Below are 27,040 nucleotides of genomic sequence, written 5' to 3' on the forward strand. Positions count from 1 at the left end.
TCTGAATGAATGTCTTTATCTCTGCCATGTGACTCATTGTTAGAGAGATATATAAGCCTATTTCCAGTCCTGCGCCTGGCTGTGCCTCTCTGGTCTCCAGGGCTGTACAGGCCCTCCAGCAGGGCTGGGCCTAGCTGCAGCTCAACCCCTGGGCTAGCCCCCAGTCCAGCTCGCTCTCCTGTGATCAACACTCCTCCTCTACAAGTCCCCCCCCTCTCCCTTCTTCTACTCTCACAATCAGGCAGGGTAAAGCCAAGTTGTTCATTCTGACATTGAAAGAAAAACCTAATTGACTCTTCCTCTCCTCTTCCTCATCCCTCCAGCTTGTCTACAATGAGCCTTGAGGCTCTTTTTAGCCTGAAGCCATCCTTCTGTCAAGGGACATTATTCTCCTTTGGTCACAGCTTAAGAGGCTAGGTTTCTTCTAGGCAGGTAAAACTGGGCTGACAGCTGGAGAGAAAGCAGCTTTGATCTCCACCGTCTTCATGTTGCAGAACCAAGATGACAGGCAAGGGAGTCTTAGGAGCACTTTATTCCACCAAAGGTGCTGGAGAGAAAACACTCAGGCTTGTAAAAATGCCTGCAAATCTTGGCTCTCACATTCACTGAAGCCAAAACAATACCTAAGCTGGCCCCTTGCAAGTCCCCTATAGTGTCGTCCAAAGACTAAGGGAGCCACATTTCTCACTGGTGTTAGAGGCCCTGTGTTAGAGGCTTCATGTGGAGGTGGTGTTTTATCATACTCTTGCCTGCCCCCATTAAATATCTATTTTTACCGTTGCAGTCTGCTGTGGCCTCCTGTGATACACAAAACACCTAAGGTGAAGCACCACCTTGTATTAGAAGTAATGGTAGAGGATGTGCTCCAGGTGTGATCGATAAAACCTATAAAAAAAACTTTGCAAACATGTATTGAAACTAAAGTACCTTTTCATTATCTATCATTTTTTAAGTAATGAAATGGTACTCAACAACAACAAAAAAAACTACAAGAAATGGACACAAGAACACATCAAATTACATCTACAATATGAATATAATATCAGTCAAAATGAAGAAAATCACATAAAAAAAACTAAATGCAGAAATGCTGCATATGGAGCAAGTGTGCTGAAATGTGCAAAGTTGAATATGGATTTCATGTGGTATTAAAACATGACAGAAAAAGAAAAGATGTACTATGTATACAGTGTTGTTTTGTGTACAGTTTTAGTACAAGCCAACTGATACTGAGTGTTGACATCATCAACATCATCAGTAGATTTTGTAGAAAAAAGTAGATTTAAATTCAGGCAGAAACCCTGGTGAGTGTGTGGCATTTAGGTCTGGTATAATTATTGTTTTGTTTCATTCTCATATCATATATCAGCTTATTATTAGGCGCACTTTCAACCTCCAACAGGGTTTTCTGCAATTTAACTAGACTACATAATTTGATTCCTCGAACGTAAAACTTTTCTAACATGTTTTTTTTTTTTTCCTCCTAATGTGTATTCTGTGTACACGCCGAGTGTATAAAGTGAAGTTTGCCCTGTTTGGTGCAGCTCTGAAGTCTGCAGACTCTGGGTAATGTGACAGTGCAGTCCAAAGCACTCCATCCTTACCCCAGCACAGAGGGAATAGGGAAAAGGGGAAAGAGAGGATAGGTAAACAGAGCCATTAGAGACAAATCTATTTCTGAAGAAAACAAAATCACATCATCAAACAAGAGAAAAAGAAAAATATGATCCTGCAGCCCTTTGGGCCCCGGCGTAGCAATGATAGCCGACTATGGCATTTGTCTTTATCAGTCTGCCTTGAGGGAGGGAGAGTGTGGTGGGAAGGTGTGAGAATAAAGAAGAGAATGAGAAAGACAATGGAAGCAAAGAGCACTGCGTCTTCTCTACTTGTCACACAGAGCTAGACACGTTTGTTACTTTTCTGACTTTGTGAGACATAAACTGCTCATGTGTGATTATTCCTCTTTCAAACATGTTTCGCTGTTAGTACAAACTGGCTCTCAGATGGTCATCCTTTAAATATAGCAGAGGGAAGGGCTCAGTGGACAGCGAGCCACAGTATCATCAGTCATGACTAGCCTGGGGAGGCATACGCAGCTTCATCAAAATGACAAGATTGACTTTCCAGATTGTATCCTTTCTCTGTGACATTTGGTTGTTTATCCTGCTTTGCAGTAGCAGTATCAGGGAGTCTTTATACTCCCTACACACACACACACACACACACACACACACATATATATATATAATGTGTGTGTGTATACCTTAGAATTAGATTATAATAATTACCTGAAATGTTTACATAATGTGTATATAATATACATTAATATCTGCCACAGCAATAATTACCTCTGTAAATCTAGCATATTGCAGGCAGTGATCCTTTTAAATATGCTACTGCCATTTAATATGATGAAGTCATCATGGATAAATATCAGTACAAAAGGCGCAGAGTAGCAATAACAACACTAAGTCTAAGTCTTGGAGCTAAATGCTAATGTCAGCATGTAAAGTTTAGCTCATGGTGGCGCTACAGGAAAAGTCAGGGGATCTCCAGATTCATTAGACTTCATCCTTTGGGGACCTTGAATGTCTGTGCAAAATGTCATGGCAATCAATCAAAGAGTTGGTAAGATATTTGGGTCTGAACCAAAGTGGTGGACTGACCAAAAAGCCAACATTGTTCCGTTCCTAGACCCATGCCACTAGGGTGGCTACAAACAACAGCGGACTAAAAGCAGAACAAATTTTTTTGGTGTGTACATTCTCCTCACCCTTCTCTCTCTGGGCCTCTGTGGCCTTTCATTAACTCTATTTCATGTGACAATCAGGTACATTTGTTTCTCAGCATCAGATGGACTGGATTTCCATCTGAGAACTGATCCTCTCCGAAAGGATGCGTCTATTTGCTACTTGGCTTGGCCATATTATAGCCCGTCTGCCTATCGTCATAGCTGATGCCAAGTCCTTACAGATGCTTCATCATTTCCTCTTCCCAAAGCCAGTCATTTTTCAGTCTATTTTTTATTATTATCATTATCTGTCTTGAAGTGGGCATTCTCTGAAGGAGGCCTGTTTGTGCTACAGCCAGGCTCACAGCTATTTAGTGGCTCTGCTGTTTTCTTCTCCCTCTGTTCAGTTTGAATACTCCAGGGAAATCTGGCTGTGTCTCTGATATCGTTTTTGTCCTGCTGACCAGTTTTTATTTCTACTCATCAGTTTGCTGTTTGCCAAGATACTGTCACTCATGTTGATGTCTAATTGTCTCTAAAGTGATTTTATTAAAAAGATATGTTATCATGATACTCTACTTAAAAGCACCGGTAGCAATGCGTTATACATCATCCAGCAATGATTGGTTTCCCCTCAGATTTGCTGGGGAATTTACGTCATGTTCAGCATCCCAATCCATCCTGACGGGTGCTCGGCACTCGGGTATCTTCATCGGACCGCATGGCATACTGGGTATACATGGCTAAAAGCTGTTGTAATTTTCGCTGTAGGACTGCTAATATGTCACTATAATAAGTTTTAATATTTTTTCAGGCAAGAAAGTAACCATTTAGATTCCAAATATGTGGTCAGTTTATTCAAATAACGCTTATTTGGAAATTTGCTCCGACATGAGCTGTGAGGAGCCGCTGACTGTGTGAGACCAGCCGGTCAGCATGAGACAAAAGTTCCGCACTGCAGGTTTAAACTATTTTACTAAGTATTGACATTCAACTGTCAGAGTGGTAATTTTATTGTGTGTATTACATTTTTACAATATTAAAGCAAAAGCATCACAACTTCAGAGATGTGAGCTATGTGTAGTAGAAGGCAGGGGGTGGGATAGTTAGCGCCAACATCCTTTGATTTAGTTTCAGTCATAGTCTTTAGTTTAGTTTTAGTCATTATCTGAATTGTTTAAGTTTTAGTCTAGTTTTAGTAGACTAAATATCATAAGATTTTAGTCAAGTAAAATCTAACAGGTTTAGTTGAAGTGTAATGCATCATTTAAATGTCTCTCTAGAATTACCAATTAATTAAAAGAAATGAGGCATGGCCTTGCTTTTTTGCAAAAGACTCTCTCAGACAATAACAAAATAACACCAGTGAGTATTAGATCTACTCTCCCTGAATAATTAGATATACTCTACCGTCTCCATCATTAGAACAAATTCCTCATCTTCAGTCATTGTGACCAGTAATCCTGTGTTCCCAATCCATTTTGCTATGCCTTCTTCCTTGGTATTTTGTACTTAAGAGTCACTTTTGTACTTAGAAGCACTTAAAGAGCTGTTGAAATATTCTGCTGGGATGCACTAGCTTTATTTGCCCATCCTTGTCATTGGAGGTCTTCTGTATCTGTGAGGTTGAATAAGGGGGAAAAAAATCAAGTTCTGAGTTTTCTCTCTCTCACCCCCTAACCTCCGCTACCCTCTCTTACTCATCCACATGCACACACAGCTCCAAGCTGTCTCTCTACATTTCTGCTCTCCTGTCATACGTCTAATATTAGCCAAAGTAACAGTAACATTAAGTTAACATGAACACAGTTTAACGTCATGTTTTTTTGAAACATCAGTGTAATACCATAAGCTCAATGTAAACATTTCCTCAGACGTGCACTCTTCTGTTACATATTTACATTCATTATCTTTAGTGTGTCAATCAATCTTTTAATTTATGATCTAAGATTAGCAACTCTGGGTCATTCACTTCTCTAATCAGTATACAACAGCGGTGAGTTTCTTTTAGCTTGTATTGTATTACAAGTTTAGCAAAAACACACCAGCTCAGGTTAGCTGATAAAATAACGTTAGCATGTGCTTACCTTTGCATGGATTTCAAGTTGATGCAAATATTGCTTCATGTTCATTATGTTTTTACCAGTGATTGTCCCACCACACGGTTTACAAAGGGTCTTGTTTTCCTTGATATCAAATGTGAAATTTATCCATATGCCTGATCTCTTCCTGACTCGTCTTTCCCTAACATTTTTGTCTCGTTTTGACTCGTTGATGTAAGTGTCAGTAGATTTTGTCATAGTTTTTGTCATCACAAATTAGTTTTTGTTTAGCTGTTGTCTCATTTTGTCAGTGAAAAAATGTCGTTGACGAAAAATATTCATCTATGAAATTAACACTGTGTCAAGCTACGAGCCATCTGGACTCAAGTGAAAGACTCAAAAGTTCTGAAGAAGCTCTCACCCAGTTCACGTAAGGCAAAGGTTCACTCTCATTTCTGTTGTCTCAGAACAACTGCACTGTTTCTGAAAGTCAACCCTAATGCGGAGAGGATATGACAAAGCAGACGATGATGACGGAGATAATGATTGTAAATAATCATTGTCATTATGTGCTTTAGTAGTTCTGTAGTCTGGATAATTTGGGGGTTTTTATGACAAGCAACACTAACAGCAAATTGTCAAATGGTAGAAAAATGGTGATGGATACAGTGGTGACAGTTGCGCTCTTATTTTAGCTCTGCAAGAGTGAATAATGATGCTCTCCCTTCTCTGCTCCCTCTCTCCATGTGCCCTTTGCTTCAGGTCAGAACATTGCGTTCCCCCCGGTGGCTCTGTGGGTAACTGTTGGCCTGGCCGTGTGTCTGCTGGTGCTGCTCATTGCCCTGGCTGCTGTCTGCCGTAGGAAGATCAAGGAGAGCTGCGAGGAGGCCAGGAGAGAAGGTAGGGGGAATGGACGAGAGGACAAAAGAGGACATTCAACACAAGTGTATTTTCTCAACACCAGTGTATATTCTCACAATGAGTACAAAGTTTTGGGGGATGTCTTGCCTTCATTAAGGGGGAATATAAATTTAGAACCTCACAGCAGTGGCAACATATGCCAAAAGAAAATAAAAATCAACAGAGTAATGAAATGATTTTTCTGTTTTGTGTCACCCTATTGTGTACATAGTTCAAGGGCTTGCTGAATAATGGATGCCAGCCTATCATACTTACAGGGCCTTTCAACCCTTCTAAGGGCCTTCATTAAAATGCAGAATGACTCCTTAAACTCTTCACATAGTGGGCCAGTATGATGCGCATAATTGCGACGTGTTGCCTAGATCATGTGGGAGGCACAGCGAGGCCGAGAGAGATAGAGCAGAAAGCAATGATGAGATGTTAACTGCTCAAGGAACTTTCAGAATCCAGAGGGAGTTCTGCTTAATGCGTATAGGCAGGATCTCGGATGGTGGGACACATATCTTCGGCGGAGAGGAACATCATTACTCGGGTCCAGTAATTAGCGCTGCGGAATGGCTGAGGATCGCCGCAAGTGCAAAGAGAAAAAGTTTTGGAATGAGATAGATAGTGCAAAGCCACCAGCTCTGCTGTAATGAGATCCGCTCAGAGTGGAGGAGACATTTAAATAAAGGTCAGCCAGTGTCTGCACCAGGGCCCAGAGGTTTAAAAATAAATATGGAAGTGACACAGACTCAGAGGAAAGAGTAAATAGCTCCATGGAACATATGAAATCAAATGAAATGGAAAGAGAGAAATATAATGCAGTTCCTCCTACGGGCAAAGGGCTCCTAGGGTTGTGGGGCCCCTTTCTTTACTGGGCAGGATGAGGAGCTGCGTTCTTGCCTGCAGCCCTTACACCGAAGGCGGGATTGATTATATGGTCATCCACTGTCCGCCTTATTGAAATGTTAAGTCTTATTCTGTCCCCTGCCAGCAATGTTTCTGCAGTCTTTGGTGTTTTCCAAGCATGAACCTGAAGAGCGGGAGCACTGACTTATTCACATATCATACAGACTCTTATACTCCTGATAGAATGATACTATATGAATACAGATGTGGAGGGGCTTAAAATAGGATTCCTATGCACATATCTAGAGCTGTAGGGAGGGCAGGAAGCAGGGAAGTGCAGCCTAATTGTGGTTGTCTTATCTTTTAATGGTGTTCCTGGGTATGGCCAGATTGAAGTTGACTCTCTCTTCACCGTGTCTGGGTAGTGAGGGTGCAAGGGTCAGTAAGAGTGGAGAAGTAAGTCATTTTTCTTCCCTGTCATAATGTATGTGGTGCACCAGAATGTGTATTGTAGCAGAGCAGAGCAGCTTGTGGTATTGCAGCTGGAAGTGAAAGCTCAATTCCAGGGGTAGTGTTGTATCTCAACATCAGCATGGCTCTGTCCTCTTTGATATTTTTTTCCCTTCATCCCTCTCTTCTGCCCTTCCCTACATAATGTAATATCTGTGACTATGTATCTAATATTTGCTTTCAATGACCGATCCAGGGCCACTATCCCATTTCTCCAAAGCTCATTTTACATTTAGATAAGCATATGATTTAATCACACCTACTCTGGGAGATCATGTGTAGGTGACATGGGACAGATCTCTCCTGTGTGACAGATGAAAGTCATAAGGGAAGCAGTGTTTCCCCGAGGGGTTTTTACAACAGCGGTGCACATGTCTCACAGGGTTTAACCCCCAGGTTTACCCCTGACCAAAGGCTGTGATTGATCAGCAACCTTCGCACGTGACTCACATGACTTAACAGACACATAGATTTATTTTACTCCACTACGAGTCTATGTAGAAAACGCTCATTAAAACAAACAATTTACAAAATCCTTGATCAAAATATTGGCAAAAGAAAGCTGCTCATGTTTTTTTTTTTTTTTTTTTTGTTAAATTGTGTTTTATTTTTGTCATTAAGAGTTGATCGTCAAAGGGAGAGAGAATGGGAATTAAAACCTACGCAGCACAAACCCTGCTGTCATTAAGCCTTATGTTCTAATATGCACAAAGGTTTAAAAAGAAAAATGTTCTGCTGTTTCCTGGTTGCAAGAATGAAATAATTAGGCCTGCTAATCAGTTTATTTATAGTGATATAGGTTTTCTAACTGGGACCATTTACTTTGGCTTACATTTTGCAACACTTATGATGTCATAGCAGTGTTTGAAGAGATTCAGCAGCAGTGTTGCACCACTTCTGTGTAGAGGAAACAGAGACAGAAGAGAGGGTGATGAGGTGAACAGTAACACTCTTTTGGCTTGAGTGAACTGCTGTTTCTGTCCCTTGACTCTCTCATCTATTATGCAGTTTGTCCAGCTTTTGTGCTTAAGCCATAACTACCCTTCTTTTCACCCCTACACATTTGGGATGCAGCCAATGGGGGCATAAAATTGTAACACTCTCAATGTACAAGGGAAGCAGTTCTCACTCATTGCCCTGTGGATGCCCTCGTCTTCACCCTGACTTTAAGGTGCCTTTTAAATGAACCTCACTCTCCTATCAAAGCCTTTTCCCCCAAGGCATTTCCACTGCTGCCACAGCGTTGGGACTGTTGGTTGATTTGAAGGTGTTGAATGAAGTACTGAAGGAAAACAGGCTCACACGTGTGTGGATTTTACTCCACAATTCTGAAGATGTTTGTACCAAATATACTACTTTTTCAATGTGCTTTTTGTAGATTTTATTCGCACACTATTAAAGTTTAACATAAAACTGTATTTTAGACATACAGTTCAAAGTTGCTAACAGTTTGGCACCAAGAAAAAAATGCCCCCAAAATCTGAAGCTGACTGACCAAAACCATATCTTTGATTGATTAATAAAAATGGTTGTATTTATGTGTCAACATATACAGTGCATTTAATAAATTTGAATTCAAAATACTGCATAACACAGAGGGAAAGAAACTGAAGAATGTGGTGTGGGTAGACCTATATGCAGGCTGTTTGAATTTGGAAACTCTGCACGTTCTGCTGCTGTAATAATAAGGATTTTGCTTAATTTCCCCAGAGGATTATATTCTCTGCTGTCAAAGTCAAGGAAAATCTGGCAAATGTACCAGAATATAAACAAATGAATTGTGTTTCCTTGACATTTAATTTTGTCCAATTATAAGTTTAATCTTATGTATCAGACACTGAATAGTCCATCCCAAGCCCAATTGCGATGGTAATTGTGTCATAGAATTAATATCAGCCACTTGCATAGTCTGTGCTCGGCTGTGCACACATGCACATGCATGCCACGTGTGTATGTAAGTGTGACAGCCGTCACAGGGTTGCCTCCCTAACTCTGTTGACAGTGGGTTTTCAGAGAGCCAGCAGCTAAAGCCTAATGTGATTACTGTCTTTGTGAGAGGGCTGGATTGGAGGTTAAGGGGTGGGTATGGCTGTGCATGTATGTGTGTGTGTGTATGATGTGGTGGGGTGTACCATTGTGCGGAGCTTCATGGTCATATAGGGGCTCTCATCACAGCTTGTCCTTTGAGCTGTGAAGGATCAGCTCACCATAGGCTTGTGATGAAGTGACTGCATTGTGTGCCTGCCTTTGTACTGTGGCTCCCACTGATAATGGCTCCTCTGTCTTCCCACAGCTGAAGAAGCCAAGGAGCTGGAAGAAGAGGAGTCAAAGACAGGTCAGCCAATCCACACCTGGTCAATCCTTAGCCTCTGTGTGCCTCAAGGGACCTGCTGTATGTTTTAGCTGGCACTGCTGTGCAGGTGCATGTGACACTTGCCAGTCAGGAAACAGCAATATGTAATCTTTTGCATTCAGCACTCTAAGCTGTGTAATCATGCAAGGGTTTAAGAACATGCAATAGTGCATCTCATCCGTTAAAGACAACTAGAAAAAGAAAGCTCTGTATGCAAAACCTAATTGAAAATGGGATATAGAATTGTATTTTTTCTAACATGGCATTTCAGTGACAAAAAAATATTTAATAACTAAAACATCACCTACAGTCAAGTCTTGCTTCTTTAAAAAGAAGTGCGGGTGGTAGGGACCCAACAAAACAAATAAGTGAATGTTAAGTTTGTTTACTGAAGTGTGAGTGAACGCTGATGAGGCATGAATGCACGTAAAAAATGAGACCAGCTCCTGGAACCAAATCCATACTCTACTCTGTGTGTATGAGTGTTTCAGGCAGAGAGAGGAAGACGGGCGCACTAATTTAGTGATGCCAACAAGCTGTTTTACATTATACGTTCCCCTAAAGCTACAGCTATAACAGTAAAATCTATCTTGTCTATAAATTTAATGGTAACAAGTTCCACAAGTTCCAGGTTTCACAAAATGCCTACAGTAGTGCTGCCGTGTCCTGCGCTCAAATGATCCTGTTTATCATGCCTGATGGATTTTGTACTGAGTCCTGGCTGAAATGTGTTATGCATATTGTTGTCACTTGGAATACATGGCTTTGAATTTTTATGATAAATAATGCAGCGAAATAGACAGACATACCTGTAACAGTCTTTGCACCAAACACAGAAGGAGCTATGTTCCATATTTAGAAATTTTGCTTCTTGGTAAAGAAACATTTCATAATTAAAAAAGAAATAAGAAAGCAACTCATTTAACTCTTATTCATTTACAAATTCAGGATTTTGAGTTTCAAGAAGCCTTACAATGAAAATAAGTTATACATTTTCTACTGAATCAGGACAACTACCTCTATGTGTGCATCTTCTTCTGTAATGAGAGTGATGTGATATTTTACGTAGTATGAGTATGACCTTATGAGTCCAGAATTAATTTTGCCATTAGCAAGCAGAGCAAGCTTCTTCTGCTTGCCCAGCCTCAGTGACTACCCCTCACAGTCCTGAGCAGTTCTCCCTCAAGCGTTAATGTCATTAGAGTTATTCATTTGACTCCTTCTTTAGTCTGATTGAATTATTTAGCCTTTCTGTGAACGGTAAAGTTAATACCATGTGATTTTAATAAGCTGAGAGGTGAAGGAGAGTTTCTGAGTGAAAGGGGGACAATGACTTTTATTCTCTAATGCCTCTCTCATGAATGTTTCAGAGAGATCTGTGCAGCCAGGAGCGGCGTCAGCCATCCCACAACTAGCTAGACTGAATAGTTCAGCTTTAGCTAAAGGGGATGGGCAAAGGAGAATAGAGCTTGGAGATTCGAGTGTGCCTACAATCCAGGGACAAGACAACAACTTGCAGGCACCCTTGCTCTCGCTCCCTCTCATCATTGTCTGTGCACCTGGTTGATCCAGGTGGACGTTGTGGGCGGTGAGCTGGTGAAGTCAAGCTAATGGCTCTGCCTTCTGAGATCACTCTGTAAGCACTCCAGACAGGCAGCTTTGTTTTGCCATCTGGCTCCAATTGCGCTGACAAAGGCAGAGGTTCCTGCATGAGACAAAGGAGCTGAAATGAGCCCCACTTTAATAAACCCAGGATGATGGGGAGCCACGTTTGTGTGTTATCTTAATGAGCTGTCCAAAGGAGAGCGCGCCTCCCCTTTCAAAGCCAGCCTGATTGGAACAATAACCAGTGATAACTAGGGACCTGGGCTCATTCATTTGCAGTGGGGTAGGATCCCTTTGTTGCTTTTATAGCAGAGGCAAATAATGTTTAACAAACAGTGGAGCACAAATTCTGGATTTATTTGCGGGTGGTAAAGCCAAAAGCACTCCCTTCACACACACAAATGTACACAGGTCTACTACACATGCACACAAGAGCTGCGCATGTCCACATGCACATGTTCATACACGCACAGGATAGAGTACCACTATATACAGACGTTCATCCACTGAGATGTGTAGTGAGTACAGTTCTTGTCGGCTTCTGCCTTCACCTCCCCACCCCCTCTCTGAAATGTGTTCAGTAATCTGAGCGTGATGTGCTGTTTAGAGGGGGCTGCAGTCACGCAAGTACAGCTCCTCCTGTCAGAAACTGGCTTCAGTTTGTGTGCACTAGCCCCTGTCTCCCTAAATCCTGGACTCCAAGGAGTCAGGCCTTAGCAGCAAGGCCCTGAAAGAGAGTGTTAGTCAGTGACCCAGTTCTTTCATAGACAAAGAATCGTTGGAAAGAACAATTTGAAACGCCCTCTGAAACGGGAGCTCCATGTGAAAAACGGTTGTATTAACCCTTCTTAACTGAGGAAAGGTCCCGTGAAGGTGGAGGGTTAGGGAATATCCTGCTTTATACAGCCGAGTACAGAGAAGCCCCCACCCTCCACTCACTTCTTACTCCCTCATGCCAAGGCCGCCGCTGAACGATGGATGACAGTTTCTAAAATCATATTAAAGCCTTGAGCCCTGTATCTCATCACCCTAAATGTTGTGTTGATTTGAAGAAGCTAGCTAGCTAAGGCTGTATAAAGGTGACTCTGAAGCAGACAGACAGAAACAAGGACAGCTGTATCAGAGCCAAAGTCACCTCTGTGCTTATTATATCCCCCCTCTGTCCTGTCTATTGAGTTATTCACATAGCAGTGAAAGTACAACACCTTAATGCATGAGAAACATAATATTCACCTTATGTTTCTCATGGGAATCAAAGTGTAGCCTGAGCAATTTATTGGAGGTGTTTAAATATTCCTATAGGGAATGTGGCCGTATGTTCCTTGGAATTGCATATTTTTTTTATTGCCTCGGGGAATATAATCCATGATACATGCAGTCAGTTTCACTATAGATAAGCAATTGTTTTTACATCTCTATTTAATCATAAAAACTGCATTGTACTGTAGTGAACTGGATTACGGTAGACAACCAGGAATGACTGAAGAAATTCATATCAAGTTGGTTTTGTATAACCTGGTTAGCCTCAATTTTGATTGTTGCCAAAATGTAACCTTAAATTGGGTTTATTTGCTTATTTACTGTATTGGCTAAATTTACAAACCCAATCTATGCCACAAATTATAGAGGTTGCAAATCCCTTAACCTGGGTTATAATAACTTCTTTGAACTGGATTCTTGGAATATGCAGCATTACCAGTCCAAGGCTTATTAACAAGTTACATACAGTATTCTTATGACATAACCTAGTTTGACAAACCTGCAGGTCACTGACATAACACTCAACATTACTACAGTTAGAATTGAGGGGGCCATGGAAAGCAGCCCCAGGCATGTCCTCCCTTTCACTGGCAACACATACTCAGCCACTGGGCTCTCCCAACGGTCACACATTACTGACTAAAGATATGTAAATAGAACATTCATGATGCCTTCATCATTAGATGTGGGTCACTGGATAACTTCAAGAGCGCTAATTAAAAGAGCTCCCTGCACACCATTGCTTGGTAGTTGCGCACACATTATTCAAGCGCTGCACTCATGTTCCTTGCGGGTTCAGCGCCATACAGTAAGTTGATGTTTACTACTGTGTTTTCTCCAAGGAGGAACCTGAGAGATCCTGTTTTGGTGTTGAAGGCCAAGTAACACTGCTCGGATAATAATGGGAATTATAAACCCCTTATCACATGAATCATATAGATTTCACATTACACCAGATGCTCTAATTATGTACAAATAGATATTTCCTGTGCTTGCATCCTCTTGTTATTTCTACATATTCCATACCTCCAAAACGAGAAGGAGATTGCCAGTTGTTTGAGAAACTTTTTCCTCTCCTTTTGTACTTTGTTTGCTTTGAGTTTGTGGAGAAACTCATCAAGGATGTGCTGCACACTGAGCTACTTCTGTGACCTCTCAGAGGTTATCTGCTGGTCCATGAGGAAAAGGCCACCTGATCATTGTCAGACTAGATGGAAGAAAAATAGCAGCTTCTAAATCATTTGGAATAATGAGTGTTGTCACAGTTAATAAAAGCAGCCAAACCACTCAGTGCTGTGCATCACAACAACAGGCCAGTCCCACTGCTAGCTGGTTTGCATATGAGACAAAAGTAACAGTGTAAAGAGACCTTTTGTGAAAGAACAAGGGTACTGGTAAGAGTGGAGGCAATCTTTTCCTGGGATGAATCCCCCTTTACAGACGCCATTTACATCCTCATGCCATCCACTCCCCCTCCATTCCCCCTTCTGTCATGTAATCTACGCTCCTCTGACAGCACAGCCAAGGCCCGGTGGGAGAGTGCCTATCCATCTCACTACCCCAATCTGCCTCCCCTGTTTGGTTCCACATGAGCACTCAGCTGCTGTGACTAATTAAATAAAGCGCTGTGCCCTCTGCTTCCTGTTAGCCATGGCAAGGTTGGTGCACAGAGATGGAGCAGAGGAGGAGGAGGAGGAGGAGGAGGAGGGGGGGGGGACTGAAGAAGGAGGGGACACGGTAACAACTACACAGCTTGTGATAATGCTTTGGACCATGAGACAATAGACATCAAAGTTACAATAATGTTGACATGACCACTGTACTGTCGTTTCATTCACATATCTTGTATTTATTTAAGCACAAGTATTCATCCTTGTTTGTTCTCTTTTCTTCAGCCATGACACCACTGAAAAGCTAAGGCCGAGAGAATAAAGGTGAGTCTGTTTTAAGTGCACCTGTGTGTGTTGGTCAGGTGTCACACTTTTTTTTTTTTTTTTTTGCTCCTTATCACAATTGGCTGGTATTCTCAGCAGTAAACCTCTGGAGGACACGGTGTCTCTGGAGGCCATGGGTAAGTGCTGCTGTAATGAGGCTAGGCCGCATTAATTCAGCAGACAGACGGGAATATGAGAAGTCTTGACATTTTGATTTTAGGAATCACAGGGTCACCGGCTGATATGACAAATCTATTTCATTTTGTCTGGCATGCAAACAAAAAATTTCCTGGCCACCGTAAAGGTCTGATTAATGGTAAACATTTAGTTAAGTGTGAGTCATACAGCTCGTCTGTCTCTCTTTCTCTGTTGGAAAACTATGCATATTCACTGTTGCCCTCATGAAGTTTTCAGTCTGCCAACTTTATGCTGTGAGGAAGCTGCAGCAGACCATTTTGATGTTTACAATAACAAGACTTACAGAATGAGGTTAATAGGATCATTTCGCTACATTAAAGCCATGTGTCACTGTTTTTCTTTTCTTTTTTTTTTTTTTGGATGTGAGGCCAATCTTGAACATTACCTGTATTTATAGAAGAAAACATCATTCAGATATACCCAATATTGAAGGAAAAAAAGGTGGAGAAGGTGGAGATGTTTTTTTGTATTTTTATCAGTCTATAATCACATAATTAGCAAAGAGCATGTCTCACAGAATGGCAGCACAAAGCGCATATTTATAGCATGATGTGCACAAAAATTAAAATATAACATGCTTATATAAAAGAAATGGCTATGGACAAAGGTGATGTATGATTTATGGATAACAGTACTGTAACTGTTTTGAACTGTGGTCTGTTCCGGATTAGTAGATGACCCAGATGAACCACCTGGCAGAGGGAAGTGCTGATAACTGGGAACATAGACAAACAGATTAGTAACTGGATTCTCCCTGTAGGACATGTGGAGAATTGTTATGTAATCCAGGAAATGATGTGGCCAGACTGAGAGGGACCTCATCAGTACCGCCCCATGACATGGACTCAGTAAGGAAATTACAGGGATAGATGGAGGGATCACTGGGAGCTATTCATCCTGTGGGTATTATGGAGACATTGCCTGGAATTGCCCTATCAAAGATGCTCCCATGCTTTCTTACTCCTGATTTCACTGCATCTCATTCTCTGTATGTTGCCTCCCACTGGACACATGAGGAGGCGGAAGTGGTGCATTTGGTATGGATTGACTCACCCATGAGAGGCCCCTCTGTGGTGTAGATTGGTCAGTCCTCCCTCTCTTTGCTGCAATGCACCCACACTTTTCCAGACCAGAAGACATCCAGATGTCATGGCTGTAGATCTAATGTGGATCAGTGAGTCAGTGTCTCAGCCATTATTTATATACATCCATTTCAAGGAGATGGATGACGTCACGTTACTAATAGCATAAACTATTCCCATATTTGCTCTATGTGATAATCTGACTGACGGGGTTGAGGCCTATGCAGAGCAGCAGTTTGGAAACATCTACAATATTAGCCACTCAGTATTAGTGTTATGTGGTGATTCTTTCTCAAATATACTCTACCATTACTGGTCAGTTTCAGTTCTTGGTACGTTACTGCACTACTGATTGAAGTACACTTTAAGTAGTTCTTTGGGGACCAGGATATTTATACTTTTTGACTTTGTTATTCTATTAATGCTCAACTAATACTTTGTTGAAGTCTCCGGGGTCTGTTATGTTATTGTATTATACTTGTGTTGACATTTCCGTAGTACTTCCTCAGTCTGAAGTTGCAAAAACAGCTTTCTCTTGGTTATGTTTGAGCACTGAGTAACTAGTTGTTTCTCAGAGAGTGAGGATGCTAGTGACTTTTTGTTTTGTCATTTTTTCCCAGTTGCCCACTTGTGTCAGACTGAGGGTTGACTGTATGTTTGTATTCCCTCTTTGTAACGACTTCAGTCTAGTAGCAGAGTGACCTGTACCAGGGACAGCAGCAGTAATGCAGTGGTAGGCAGGCAGGCATTTCTGATAGTGACGGGAGCCAGGGCGCTGGCAATGTTAGACCCTGTGGCCCTTAGGGAGAGGAATGGGACACTCCCAGGACTGGCCCCACATTCACTCAACCATGACCAGCCTGTGTTAAGCTCCATCTCCCTCCCTGGACCTAACACATGAATCTCTATAGACCAGGAAAGCCCTGAACATTGGAGCTATTCTGGGAAAGCCACTGTACTGTAACCAACAAAGGACACAAGTTGTAACGGCAGAGGACATTTTTGTTTTCAGAGGTGGAAAAAAATATATTTTCCCTTTGTTGTGACATAGATGTTTTGACATTGAATGCTGATATTTTTGGAGACATTTTAGAGGCACTCCATCAATTTTGATTTGACAGATATTTGGGGGGGGGGGGGGGTTTGTCACTATGGTGCTAGACTGATAACAGCACATTGAGTTGGTCTGTCTTTTGTCAGAAAATGAGACAGTTTGATTATGGTGAATATTTCCTGCTGTTCAGAATTTATTCTGCTAATAAGGGAACCCTGTAAATGATATGTTTAGGAGTTAGTAGTAGCCAACACGCACAACAGATTTATAATGCGTGTATTTGGTGTCTGTGTCTGTGCATGTCTGGACAGTAGATGCACACATTTATTGCGGAGGAGGTGGAGAAAAATAGACTGGATGATAGTGCTGTCTGTGAGTCATGCTTACTTCACTACGATCTCACATTAGCATACAGTATGGACCTACACCATATATGTTCTTCACTGTGCCCCTAACTCTTACTTTAATAACCAGCAGTTTGGTGTCAGTTGTGTGAATACGTTTTATTACAAGGTTGGACAGTTACAGCTTGTTTTTATTATACCCTGATTCGTCATTGCCATAAAGCTGCAGCATGCAGAGTAAGTAGAAAATGATGGAAGGTGCAAAAAGTAATTTCCTGTAACTAGCCAAAATAAAGTCTGGCCAGTAGAAGTCAAAGAGAGGACATTTGTCATTACTGTAGTATCCACTGACCTTCACCGAGACTGTTATTGCTAGGTAATATCCTGCAAGCCCCTAGACCTCTCCACTGCTGAATCATCCTCGATCAATTATTCTAATATTTGTGTGGCAGTTTTGCTATCGATTAATGCATTTATGCAGAGTGCAGCATATCTTATTTAATAAAGCAAGGCTCTGCATTTAATTAACTCATTTCAGAGTCAGAGGGCACTTTGTTTTCATAAACCTTTGCCTTATCGATACATGTGTTCATTCGTGACTTATGTTTATCCACTCAAACTTTTATTGTTTCATTACTTTCAGCCAAGCACAGATAACATAGTAAATAGCTATCTGCAGCACACTCAATATTTTGCACACTGCTTTGTAGCCATTGTACGCGGCTCAGCCTTGCAGTGTTTCATCATAAATATTACTTACTTGGTTCTGGAAACTTAGACCGTAGAGGTGTTCATTTAAGGCTGAGAAGTTTTCAGAAGGTGGCTCTCACTCACAAAATTCTATAAGCAAGCAGTAAATCAAGGGTTTTGCATTTTTTTGATGTATATCTTCACCTTTACGTACATAGTGAGGTGATTTGTTGTAGACGTAACTTCTTAGCCTAAAATCACTGTCATAAATGAGGTCAAAATCCACAATCTGTGTTCTAGCGAACTGAATGAAAGTTATCTTGCTTTTTAATCGTCAATTCCCATTTTGTATCTGTCAGTGCTGTCCTCACTGATAGTCGTGTAACCGTAGTGTTCATATAATGCTGGTTCCAGCTACACTTGAATAAATGCTGAATATCAGTATTATCGTTCTTTGGGCGGTGGAGTCAAATGCATCACATCGCACAGCCTCTACTGGCATAAAAATTGATATCTCAGTCAAAAGAAACTATACAACTTTCCAGGTGAAATTCTGCATTTCTAGACCTGTGTTCATAATATGCATTGATCTTTTAAAAGCCTTTTTTCGTCTTTTTTATGTGTAAAGGAGCAATAAGGAATGGCATTGTGCAGAACCTTGGCCTAGTCAGAGATGGCTGCAAATGAGAAGAGAATAAATATTCAAAGGCAGACATGAAGGGAATAAAGAAAAACTGAGTGAAATGAGGAGCAGCATGGACGGTCCCGGTCATCTACCTGAGGACTTTCTATGAATTCCAATGAGAAAGCAGATTACTTTTTTTTTCTTCTTTTTTTTTTAAGATAGGCCCTATAGGTGCAATTAGTGCTACATAATGGCCCTTTCCCCGCTCCTTCAGCAGAGTTGAGAAATATTGATTTAATTCACCCCTATATATTCACTTAAACTCTGGACTGTCATGCTTAGAATATATCTCATTGTTATAGTTTTTCGCTGCACTAGCTGAGGGTTTACTCTGTCATGGTTTTTTAAGTACAGACAGTATATGGGGAGTCCTTTCTTAAAAGGATGGGGAAGAGATAAAAGGGAAATAATAGGGAAAAAACTATTCTAATAGTATTTTAAAAGCCTGCTGCAGCCAGATGTAGTAGATGGGATGAACAGGCAGCGTGTTGTTTGAGCTCTCTGATGATTAGATTTAGTTGGTAGGAAGAGGAGTGAGGGACTAGGAGACACGGAGGGGAGCTCCTCCAGTCTCTCTCTGCTGTATGTGGCAGGTAAGCCCCGGCAGATACTGATGATGTCAGACAGGACACTTGCGTTGGACTCTCTCCAGGGAGGTGTAGGGTGTCTCGAAGTGGAGTTTGACTCACTATCCCGGTATCTCTGATCTCTGCATTATTTATGCTTTTGTCTCAGCCATTTATCAGCATTTTTATACCTTGCAGCCTCATTCTACAGTACATCTCCTGTGATGGAATAGGCTGCTGCGATGATAGCCACTGAGGGAAGCCAATAACCGAATACAGTAGCTCATATTGATACCGGAAAACTGTGGAATGGACAAGTGTGCTGCGTAGCAATATCTGCCTACCATTGAAAACCTTGGCAAACGCCCATTCGCATCAAAATACCGCAGTGAAAAATAAAATATCATGAGGAAAATGCTGTGCTGGCTCCACTTTCTTACTTTTATATTAATTTTTAGGACATGAAACCGGTAATATGCGAGCTGTGGTAGGAGTAGCACAGCGACTGAATCGCTGATCAATGACAGCTAATGAACACGGCAGGAGTTCTGCTCTGTTTGCCTCTTGACAGAGAGCTGCCTTCTCCAGAGAGCTCTTTTTCTCCTGTTTTTGCTAGAAAAGCACAGGAGCCTTCATTGAAACCAACTGCCTCTGGGCTCAATTAACTACCATAGATTACTCATAATGCAGATGAGAGACTGTGTACAAGATCAACGGTGTGATGATGTTGAAAAATACACACAAAAGGAAGTGCATGCTTGGATACAGACCGCTGGGACATTGTGATGCTGACATATGCTGTCAATGTATAGATGATAAAAAAGCATAGTGAAAAGGGGTAGTAACAAACAAAATAAAGTGTTGTTTCTACTTTATAAAAGTGATTATCCCAATAATGAAAATTGATATTATCTGCACACACAAATATATACTCTCTGAAGCTATTGTAAGAGGCCTCAGAGCAATGAAAACCGAAATATAACAAGCAAAAGGCTGCAGTGGATCTATAGTCTCCATGATAACCTGTAATACTGTTGAATGTTAAATGCAGAAGCAAGTACACCCAGCAATATCTGCGACCTCACTGTGGAGTTAATGCAGCAGATTGTTTTGCATTGTTGTTGTCTGCAATTGAGAGCTCCATGGTGATGACATGGTTTGCTTTGCGTGCAGTCACTCGGCCATGGCCTTTGTCATAGCATGTTTGGCATCACTTAATATCCCTTACTCAGGGTGCCCACTGTCCGTCTCCCTACCTGCCAAACATGTCGGAAGCACTACACATGGATGTAAAAGTACTATTTCTCAGTCGTCAAATCTAACTTTCTCTGCTGTTATTCTTGTTGGCAACATGATGTGTGAGTCTCCCTCAAGGAACTCTGTATATTCAAAAGCTTCCTTTGACAGCAACCAACAATGCCTTGCATACAGTTCTTAAACCCAGATTAGTGTTGTCACAAGTAGGGGCTGGTATTTTTAAAGGAATCCCAGCCTATTGTTTTCAAAGGATGGCTATCAAAGAGAATATGTTGAGCGCTAGAGAATTTACAGATGGCAGAAACCTAAATACTGAACAGGCCCCCCGCCGTGATGGCAATATGCAAAACATGTCACCTATTGAGCGGCAAGATGACTTTTATGTGCAGCTTTCTGAAGTGTGCACACATTATCGTGAAACTGCAGGAGAACTTGCACATGCTCATATAGAGGGACCTTAAATATGCACGTCTCTGCATGCTAAATAACAGTTAGAACTGTAGAAGTAGATGAATCAATGAGATAAGGAGGACCATGATCAAACAAACGAGTCATTCTAAAAGTGCACAGAAATGATGCTATTGAAAAGCACTTGAGTGACTTGAGCATTTTGGAAAGTTTTGTTTCTTCTTTCAACTAAAATGTCAGATTTTGTTGGCGCAGTCGGTGAATATTCAACCTAATAATATTTTACATAACCAGTCAGAAAATGATAACCCAATCTCACTATCATTTGCTCTGGTTGGACATTATCTCAAATTACCTGTACATCCAGGCCACTTTATATCAATTTTTTCATTGCTGTCTCCCAGTGGTTTTTTTAAAGCAATTTCCTGATTATCTTTGTCATTTCCATTCCTCCATTTTACAGTCTGTGACAGCTAGGTGCAGAGAGAAGGGAGAGAGGATAATATATTTACACATCATGAAACATCTCTACATACTCTACATTATCGAAAAAAAACAAAACAAAAAAAAAAACAAAGCATAAATGTTGCCAAAGAAAATGGCTAAACTGCGTCTACTACGGTCATTTTGCTGTCACTGCAAAATGCCGCATTGACCTCTGTGCATAACCATGAAAGGCTAAAGTGTGCGATGAAATGGTGCTGAATGTAAACCCACTGATGTAAACATGTCACAGTGCTTCAGCCTTCTCTCAGCTCTGCTCAGGTTGACAGTCACCTTCATGCTGCATCAGGAAACAAATAAATCACAACACAGGTGGAAGACGATCACTTGACATGTCATACTGTGATTCTAAATGTTCAGCTAGATTAATAGTGAGAATATGTAAGTGGTATAGGGTAAATTATTTACTTGCCCATTGATGTGGCAGACATCCCAGTGTGAGCACAGAATGAACCTTTCTCCTGGTACCTCGCTCCTGTCACCTCGCCTCTGGGGCTCACCACAGGAGTCTCTTCAAACGATCCTTTAGACTGAAGTGAAGAATCAAGATTAATGCATTTCCATGTCCCACCCAGGCTTCAGGGAGGGGGGTGGGGTTCTTATAATTAACACCAGGGGGGCTGCAGGCTGCTTTTGGATAGAGGTCAAGGGTGGGGTACCTTGAGCATAGAAAAAGAGCTGATAAAGGTGTAGGATTTTGCTGCTGAGTTTGGGATAATCGTGAAGTGGTGACAGAATGACCTGTCAGACACCTCACTCTAGCTCATTGTTATTGGGACACAGTGGAGAGGCCTGTAGCCAGCCCTGCTGCATTACTGCTCATTCATAGTGATAATTCATATACTTTGTGACCTATCTGAATTACCAATGACATAGATGTCTGCACAGGACTGTTTTCTTGTTTTGTTTTGGGTTTTTTTTTCAGTCCTGCCCAGGCAGCTCCTGCAGAGATTCTAAACATTTCTGCAACATGTTTGTTTATGTCACTGCCTGCCCCATCCTGCAGGTACAATAAGACACTTGTAACCATAATTAATGCTATCTAAAGACATGCTAAAGCTAACATTTAAAAAAACAGTTCAACAATTTGGGAAATGTGTTTGTTTCCTTTTATGCAGAGAACTGATGACAAGATTGACACCACTCTCGTGTCTGTTTAGCACAAATACTGGAAACAGAGAAACAGTTAGTCTGCTTCTGTCCAAAGGTGACAAAATGTGCCTACCAGTGCCTCTAAAGCTCTCTTATTGACATGTTATATCTCGTTTTATAGATACCAGTGTAAAAACGACATCTTGTGGTTTTACAGACCATTTCTTGACTGGGAGCAGCAACTCCCTGGAGGTTTCCGAGCAAGCAGCAGAGACTCCAGGAAGTGACTTTGCCAGCCAAGAAATGGTCCAGCATGTAACTATTCGTAAAACTAAAACACTTTACACAAATTAAATATGAGGTGTTTATTAGTGAGATTTAAAGGTGCTGGAAGGCAAATTTTGTTATCTTGGGACAGAGCCAGGCTAGTTTTTTCCCCCTGTTTACAGTCTAGCCAGTACAGGCTATCCGGCTGCTGGTGTTAATTTTATATTTATTGTACAGACATAAGAGTGGCATCAATGTTCTCATCTAACTGTCAGTAAGAAGGTGAGTGAGTGTATTTCCCAAAATGTCAAACTATTCCTTTAATTTCCAGCTTTGAAGACATTAACAGAAAATTTGCATTATTAAAAGTTTCTCTGATACTTAATCTCTCTTAGCAACATTATACAATCCAGGTGCTCTAATGTCAGACTTCATGTCTAACAGTAGTGTTTTTATTCACTGATCAGCTTTAAATCAGGTATGGCGATTTATGATGTCACTGACGTTTTATATATTTATTTGGAGGCATACACCATACAGTTTACTTTAAGGCAATGCATTTACATGCATGGTTAAGCTTAATAATAATACTCTCTTATATTTCTTCCCACGCTGATGATATTAACTGCTATTTAAGTATATCCCACACCCTACCATTTGTGTTCAGCAGTTCCCACTGGATCCTATTTCCAATGCAGCCCTCTACTATATATCGAGGCATGTAAGGCATTTATTAAAATGTAAATCTATCCATAAAAGCAGATCTGTATATCCTCTTTGAGTCGTATAGATTATAGTTCATGATTATCCCTTCTTGCACAGTGAAATTGTCATGGTGCATTTGATCATCTGGTAATGATCTTTAAGTACAGTATCACCAAGGTTTAGCTGCTGCCTCATTATCCCAAATTCTTCTCCAGCCTTTACTTTCATAGTCCCATGCCTGGTGTTTGTCTTTGATAGTTGCTCTGATTGTTGTTGTTTCTGTTGGTGTCAAAAAGCAGCAGGCCTGCTGTTTTTTTGGTATGATGCACCATAAATATGTAAATAAAAGAAAAGGAAGTTACCAACTGAGAGAATGAAATATGACACTTACATTTCAATGTAAATGAGAAAAGAAATGGGCACATTGTGGATTTACAAGGGTTCATTAGATTGAATCCACTGTGCTGCTGTATCTTTCACGTGAACAATCTCTGATAGCCCAAGTAAATTAGTGTGCAATCTCGTGGACGTGCTGTAAATGAATCTGTCCATCAGCTTGTGTCTCAGGTGCTGCAGTGGAGGAATGGTTCTGCCCTGCCATGGCTGCTTTGGATTCTCAGACAGAGAGAAGCTGCTTGTTAAACACTGAAGTTGGAGTTTACTTTTTGATTGCCAGTGTTAACAATCCCAGAAAAAAATCCTCTTAGGGTGGCCATCTCTGTTTTTTTTTGTTTGTTTGTTTGGTTTTGTGTGTGTGTGTGTGTGTGTGTGTGTGTGTGTGTGTGTGTGTGTGTGTATGTGTGTAAGATTCTAAATTACTCTGCTGTACATGTTCATCCCTGTTCTTGGTGAATGTAGAGGCCTTTAATATCACTCCTGAACTCCAGACTCACCAGCTAGCATGACTCCTCTTTCAAATACAGGTCCTTAAATTTCTCTCAGGGAAGGCAGGGTTAAATTTGAATCTGATGAGAAAATGCATATGTGAAAATTGTGTTGTGTTCATTTGGGTGATGGATAAGTTGGCAAGTTGGATTACCCTCTGACAGGGAGCAAATGGAAGCCGGACTGTATTTTCAAATGCAGCACTGCTCTGTAAAACAGATATCCTTGTGGCGAGCTTTGCAATTTGCAAAGATTCCCATCATTTAGAATGGCAAACTGTATCAGTTTTGCTTTGACATTTTGAAGCTGTTAGCAATGCCCTCAGGGTTTCATTTAGGATTTTATCCACATTACACCAGCCTGTCGTGTGTAAAATGAAATAAAGGAATGATAATGAGCGTCAGTGAGGATGTAGGAGAAGCTTACTAACAGAACTATTTTTGTATTTCCTGTGATGAAGTATGAAGATAGACATGGCAAGTGCTTCAAACATGAGCATACATCTGCTTACTGGGTGCACAGAGTCAAAGCTATTCAAATTACACTATCTAAATCAAAAGGAGATCCATGACGGGTTTAGACAATATAACTAAGATCTTAATGTAACACAGAGCATGAGCAGGATTTTGTGTGCCATGTGTGATTATTAGCCTCTCTCGCTGCATTTGTGTTGGATGTCTTACCAGGAAACAGAAATTAAAAGATCTGCCCTAATGGGCAAGTCCACTTTTTTTCATTTAGGAGTCCAAGTTGCATGCAGATCTAGCTGACTGACTTGAATAATGTATCTATACGCTGAACCTCCAAGCATATAGCCAACTGTATTGCTTTTAAAATCTTTGAGTAAGAGAGCTTCATGTGTGACATAATTAAATTTCACCCAAGTTAATTCAAACTGTTTAATGATGCAGGGAGAACAATTTCTTTCGCTGCGCTAGAAGTGAGGTGGTCCATGGGGGCTGCGAGTGCAGAGAAGCATTAGAAGTTCAGAAAGATACTTGTGATACAGAAAGGAGGATGTCGAAATGGAGAGAGACTTAAAAGGTTGTGGCATCCTGTATTTAATGATGCCAAATCTTCTTTGGATTTGTTTTCTCCACATTTTACTTTTTCTTTTTTTTTGTAGATGTTTTTTTTTTTTTTTTTTTACTCACACCTTGCTATAATTACTTACAATCAAGGCTGGGCAATACCACTATATTGATATTATATCGATATCATGATATGAGACTAGATATCGTCTTAGATTTTGGATATTGTAATATCGTGATATGGCATAAGTTTCTTTTCCTGGTTTTAAAGGCTGCATTACAGTAAAGTGATGTGATTTTCTGAACTTACACACTTTTCTGTTCTAGCTGTTCTATTATTTGCCTTTACCCACTTAGTCATTATATCATACATTACTGGTGATTATTTATTTGATGATGTTATCGGAAATCTCATTGCGTAAATATTTTGTGAAAGCACCAAAAGTCATCCCTACAATATCACAATATTGATATTGAGGTATTTGGTCAAATATATTGTGATATTTGATTTTGTCCATATCGCCCCGCCCCACTTACAATAATAATAATGATAGTTATCTGCATGTGAAGCCAACTTTTATTAGTGCAGTCCCCTCTGCTTGCTGTAGTTATGGGGTTAGCTGTTGGTGATTGTGACCAGCCTGCAGTGTTTCATTATTTTTCAAAGCTAATAACCTCTCCCACGGTGAACAGCCTGACATTATACGTATTGTGTCTTTGTGTCTTTTTCCAGGAGTCGGGGCCAGGCGGCGGGTAGGAGATGAGTCTGGCGGGTAATCCCACTCCACCTATCCATCAACCTGGAGACTATTTCCAGCGTCCCCTACAGAATGTCAAAGCCTCGCTGAGCAGAAGATGAGTCCATCATCTTCTTTCTAAGACTTTCCCTTGAGTTTCAACCAAAACACATAAACACATCATGTGTCATTATTTTTGTATTGCCCTCCCTCCCTTTCTGTCAATGGAGGGCCACGGCGGTGAGTGAATGCAGTTGAGTGGGTTGTATTCTGTGCAGTATGCAAAAGAGAAGCTCTGTTTGAAAACTACAGGATGTGACAGGATCCTTTCTTTGTCCCTGACATCACTCTGTATGGGTTGTGATGGGGCATGTGCCAGAGATCTCCTGTCTAATAGGAAGTGAGACACTTAAAGAGATGACCCTGCCTTAGTTGCCATCGCTGTCTCTCTGCCAGAGAGAGAGCTTGGCTTTCCCATTACTCCTGCACTTGCTAATTAGCGTCTGTCGCTGGAGTAACTTGTACCTGTCAGTGTGTCGCTCTCCTATATTCAGTAACTTGAGGGAATTGAAATTGAATGCCAGCTAAGCTCCAACAAGCTGCAAATGGTGCATGGGATACACCCTGATTTTCTCACTGACCTGACAGCCTTATATGTAAGAAATTGTTTTTAATGAACACAGACTATCTCAGCTTGTTTCCACTGCTGGCGTGGAATGTTTTATCTCCTCAGCAACCAGGCTAGGGGCTGTACAGGTTGTTTTATTGCAATTTTTAGGTACTTGAGCAAGTGCCTTTGCCATAAGTCCATGTATGAATGCCAAAACATTTTGTGTCAGATAATCCAGTGCCTATTTACATTAAAGAGACATGGTGAAACTGCCTGGTCATTGGTAATTATTGGTCCCATTCCCAGGGCCTCTTTGTGCTCATTCAGGCAGAACAAGGTCGAGTTTATTACAGACATTTCTTCACCCACAGGATTAGCCATGCTGCTCAAATTCATCCCTCCACTTTTCCATTAGTTGATTTATCTGCCGACTAGACTATTCTACATAATGAGTAAAACATGAATTATGGTCAAAGTAATACAAATATTTCATTTACATGCAGATCAACACTGACATGTTGAATTGTTCCCAGTTAGACGCAGTCCTATTTTAGGTCTAATCCCTCTCTGTTTGCAGATGCTCAGTCATCCCAAACATTTTACTTGTTTTGAATAATGGATTTTCTCTGTGATTGTTTGTTGCTGTCATATTCGGAATAGCTACCTTGCATCAAGTCTGACTTGTATAAGTAGTGCAGAAATACCTCCCCAACACACCCAATGCACGCACGTGCACAC

The 27,040-nt window shown here is 41.0% G+C and overlaps 1 protein-coding gene across 2 annotated transcripts in view; it reads left to right on the forward strand.

Annotated features, from left to right (window-relative positions):
* cd276 (CD276 molecule) overlaps nt 1-26,575 on the forward strand; it is a 66,398-nt gene extending 39,823 nt beyond the window's left edge. For both annotated transcript variants that reach the window (XM_042408629.1, XM_042408637.1), the window contains exons 5-8: nt 5,536-5,673; nt 9,329-9,370; nt 14,149-14,187; nt 25,689-26,575. In XM_042408629.1, the coding sequence (XP_042264563.1) occupies nt 5,536-5,673; nt 9,329-9,370; nt 14,149-14,171 (203 nt within the window). In that variant the 3' untranslated portion in view covers nt 14,172-14,187; nt 25,689-26,575. The remainder of the gene's footprint in view (nt 1-5,535; nt 5,674-9,328; nt 9,371-14,148; nt 14,188-25,688) is intronic.
* Nucleotides 26,576-27,040: the final 465 nt, after the last annotated feature.

Source organism: Thunnus maccoyii, chromosome 1, assembly GCF_910596095.1.
Source record: "Thunnus maccoyii chromosome 1, fThuMac1.1, whole genome shotgun sequence".
Classification (NCBI taxonomy): Eukaryota; Metazoa; Chordata; class Actinopteri; order Scombriformes; family Scombridae; genus Thunnus; species Thunnus maccoyii.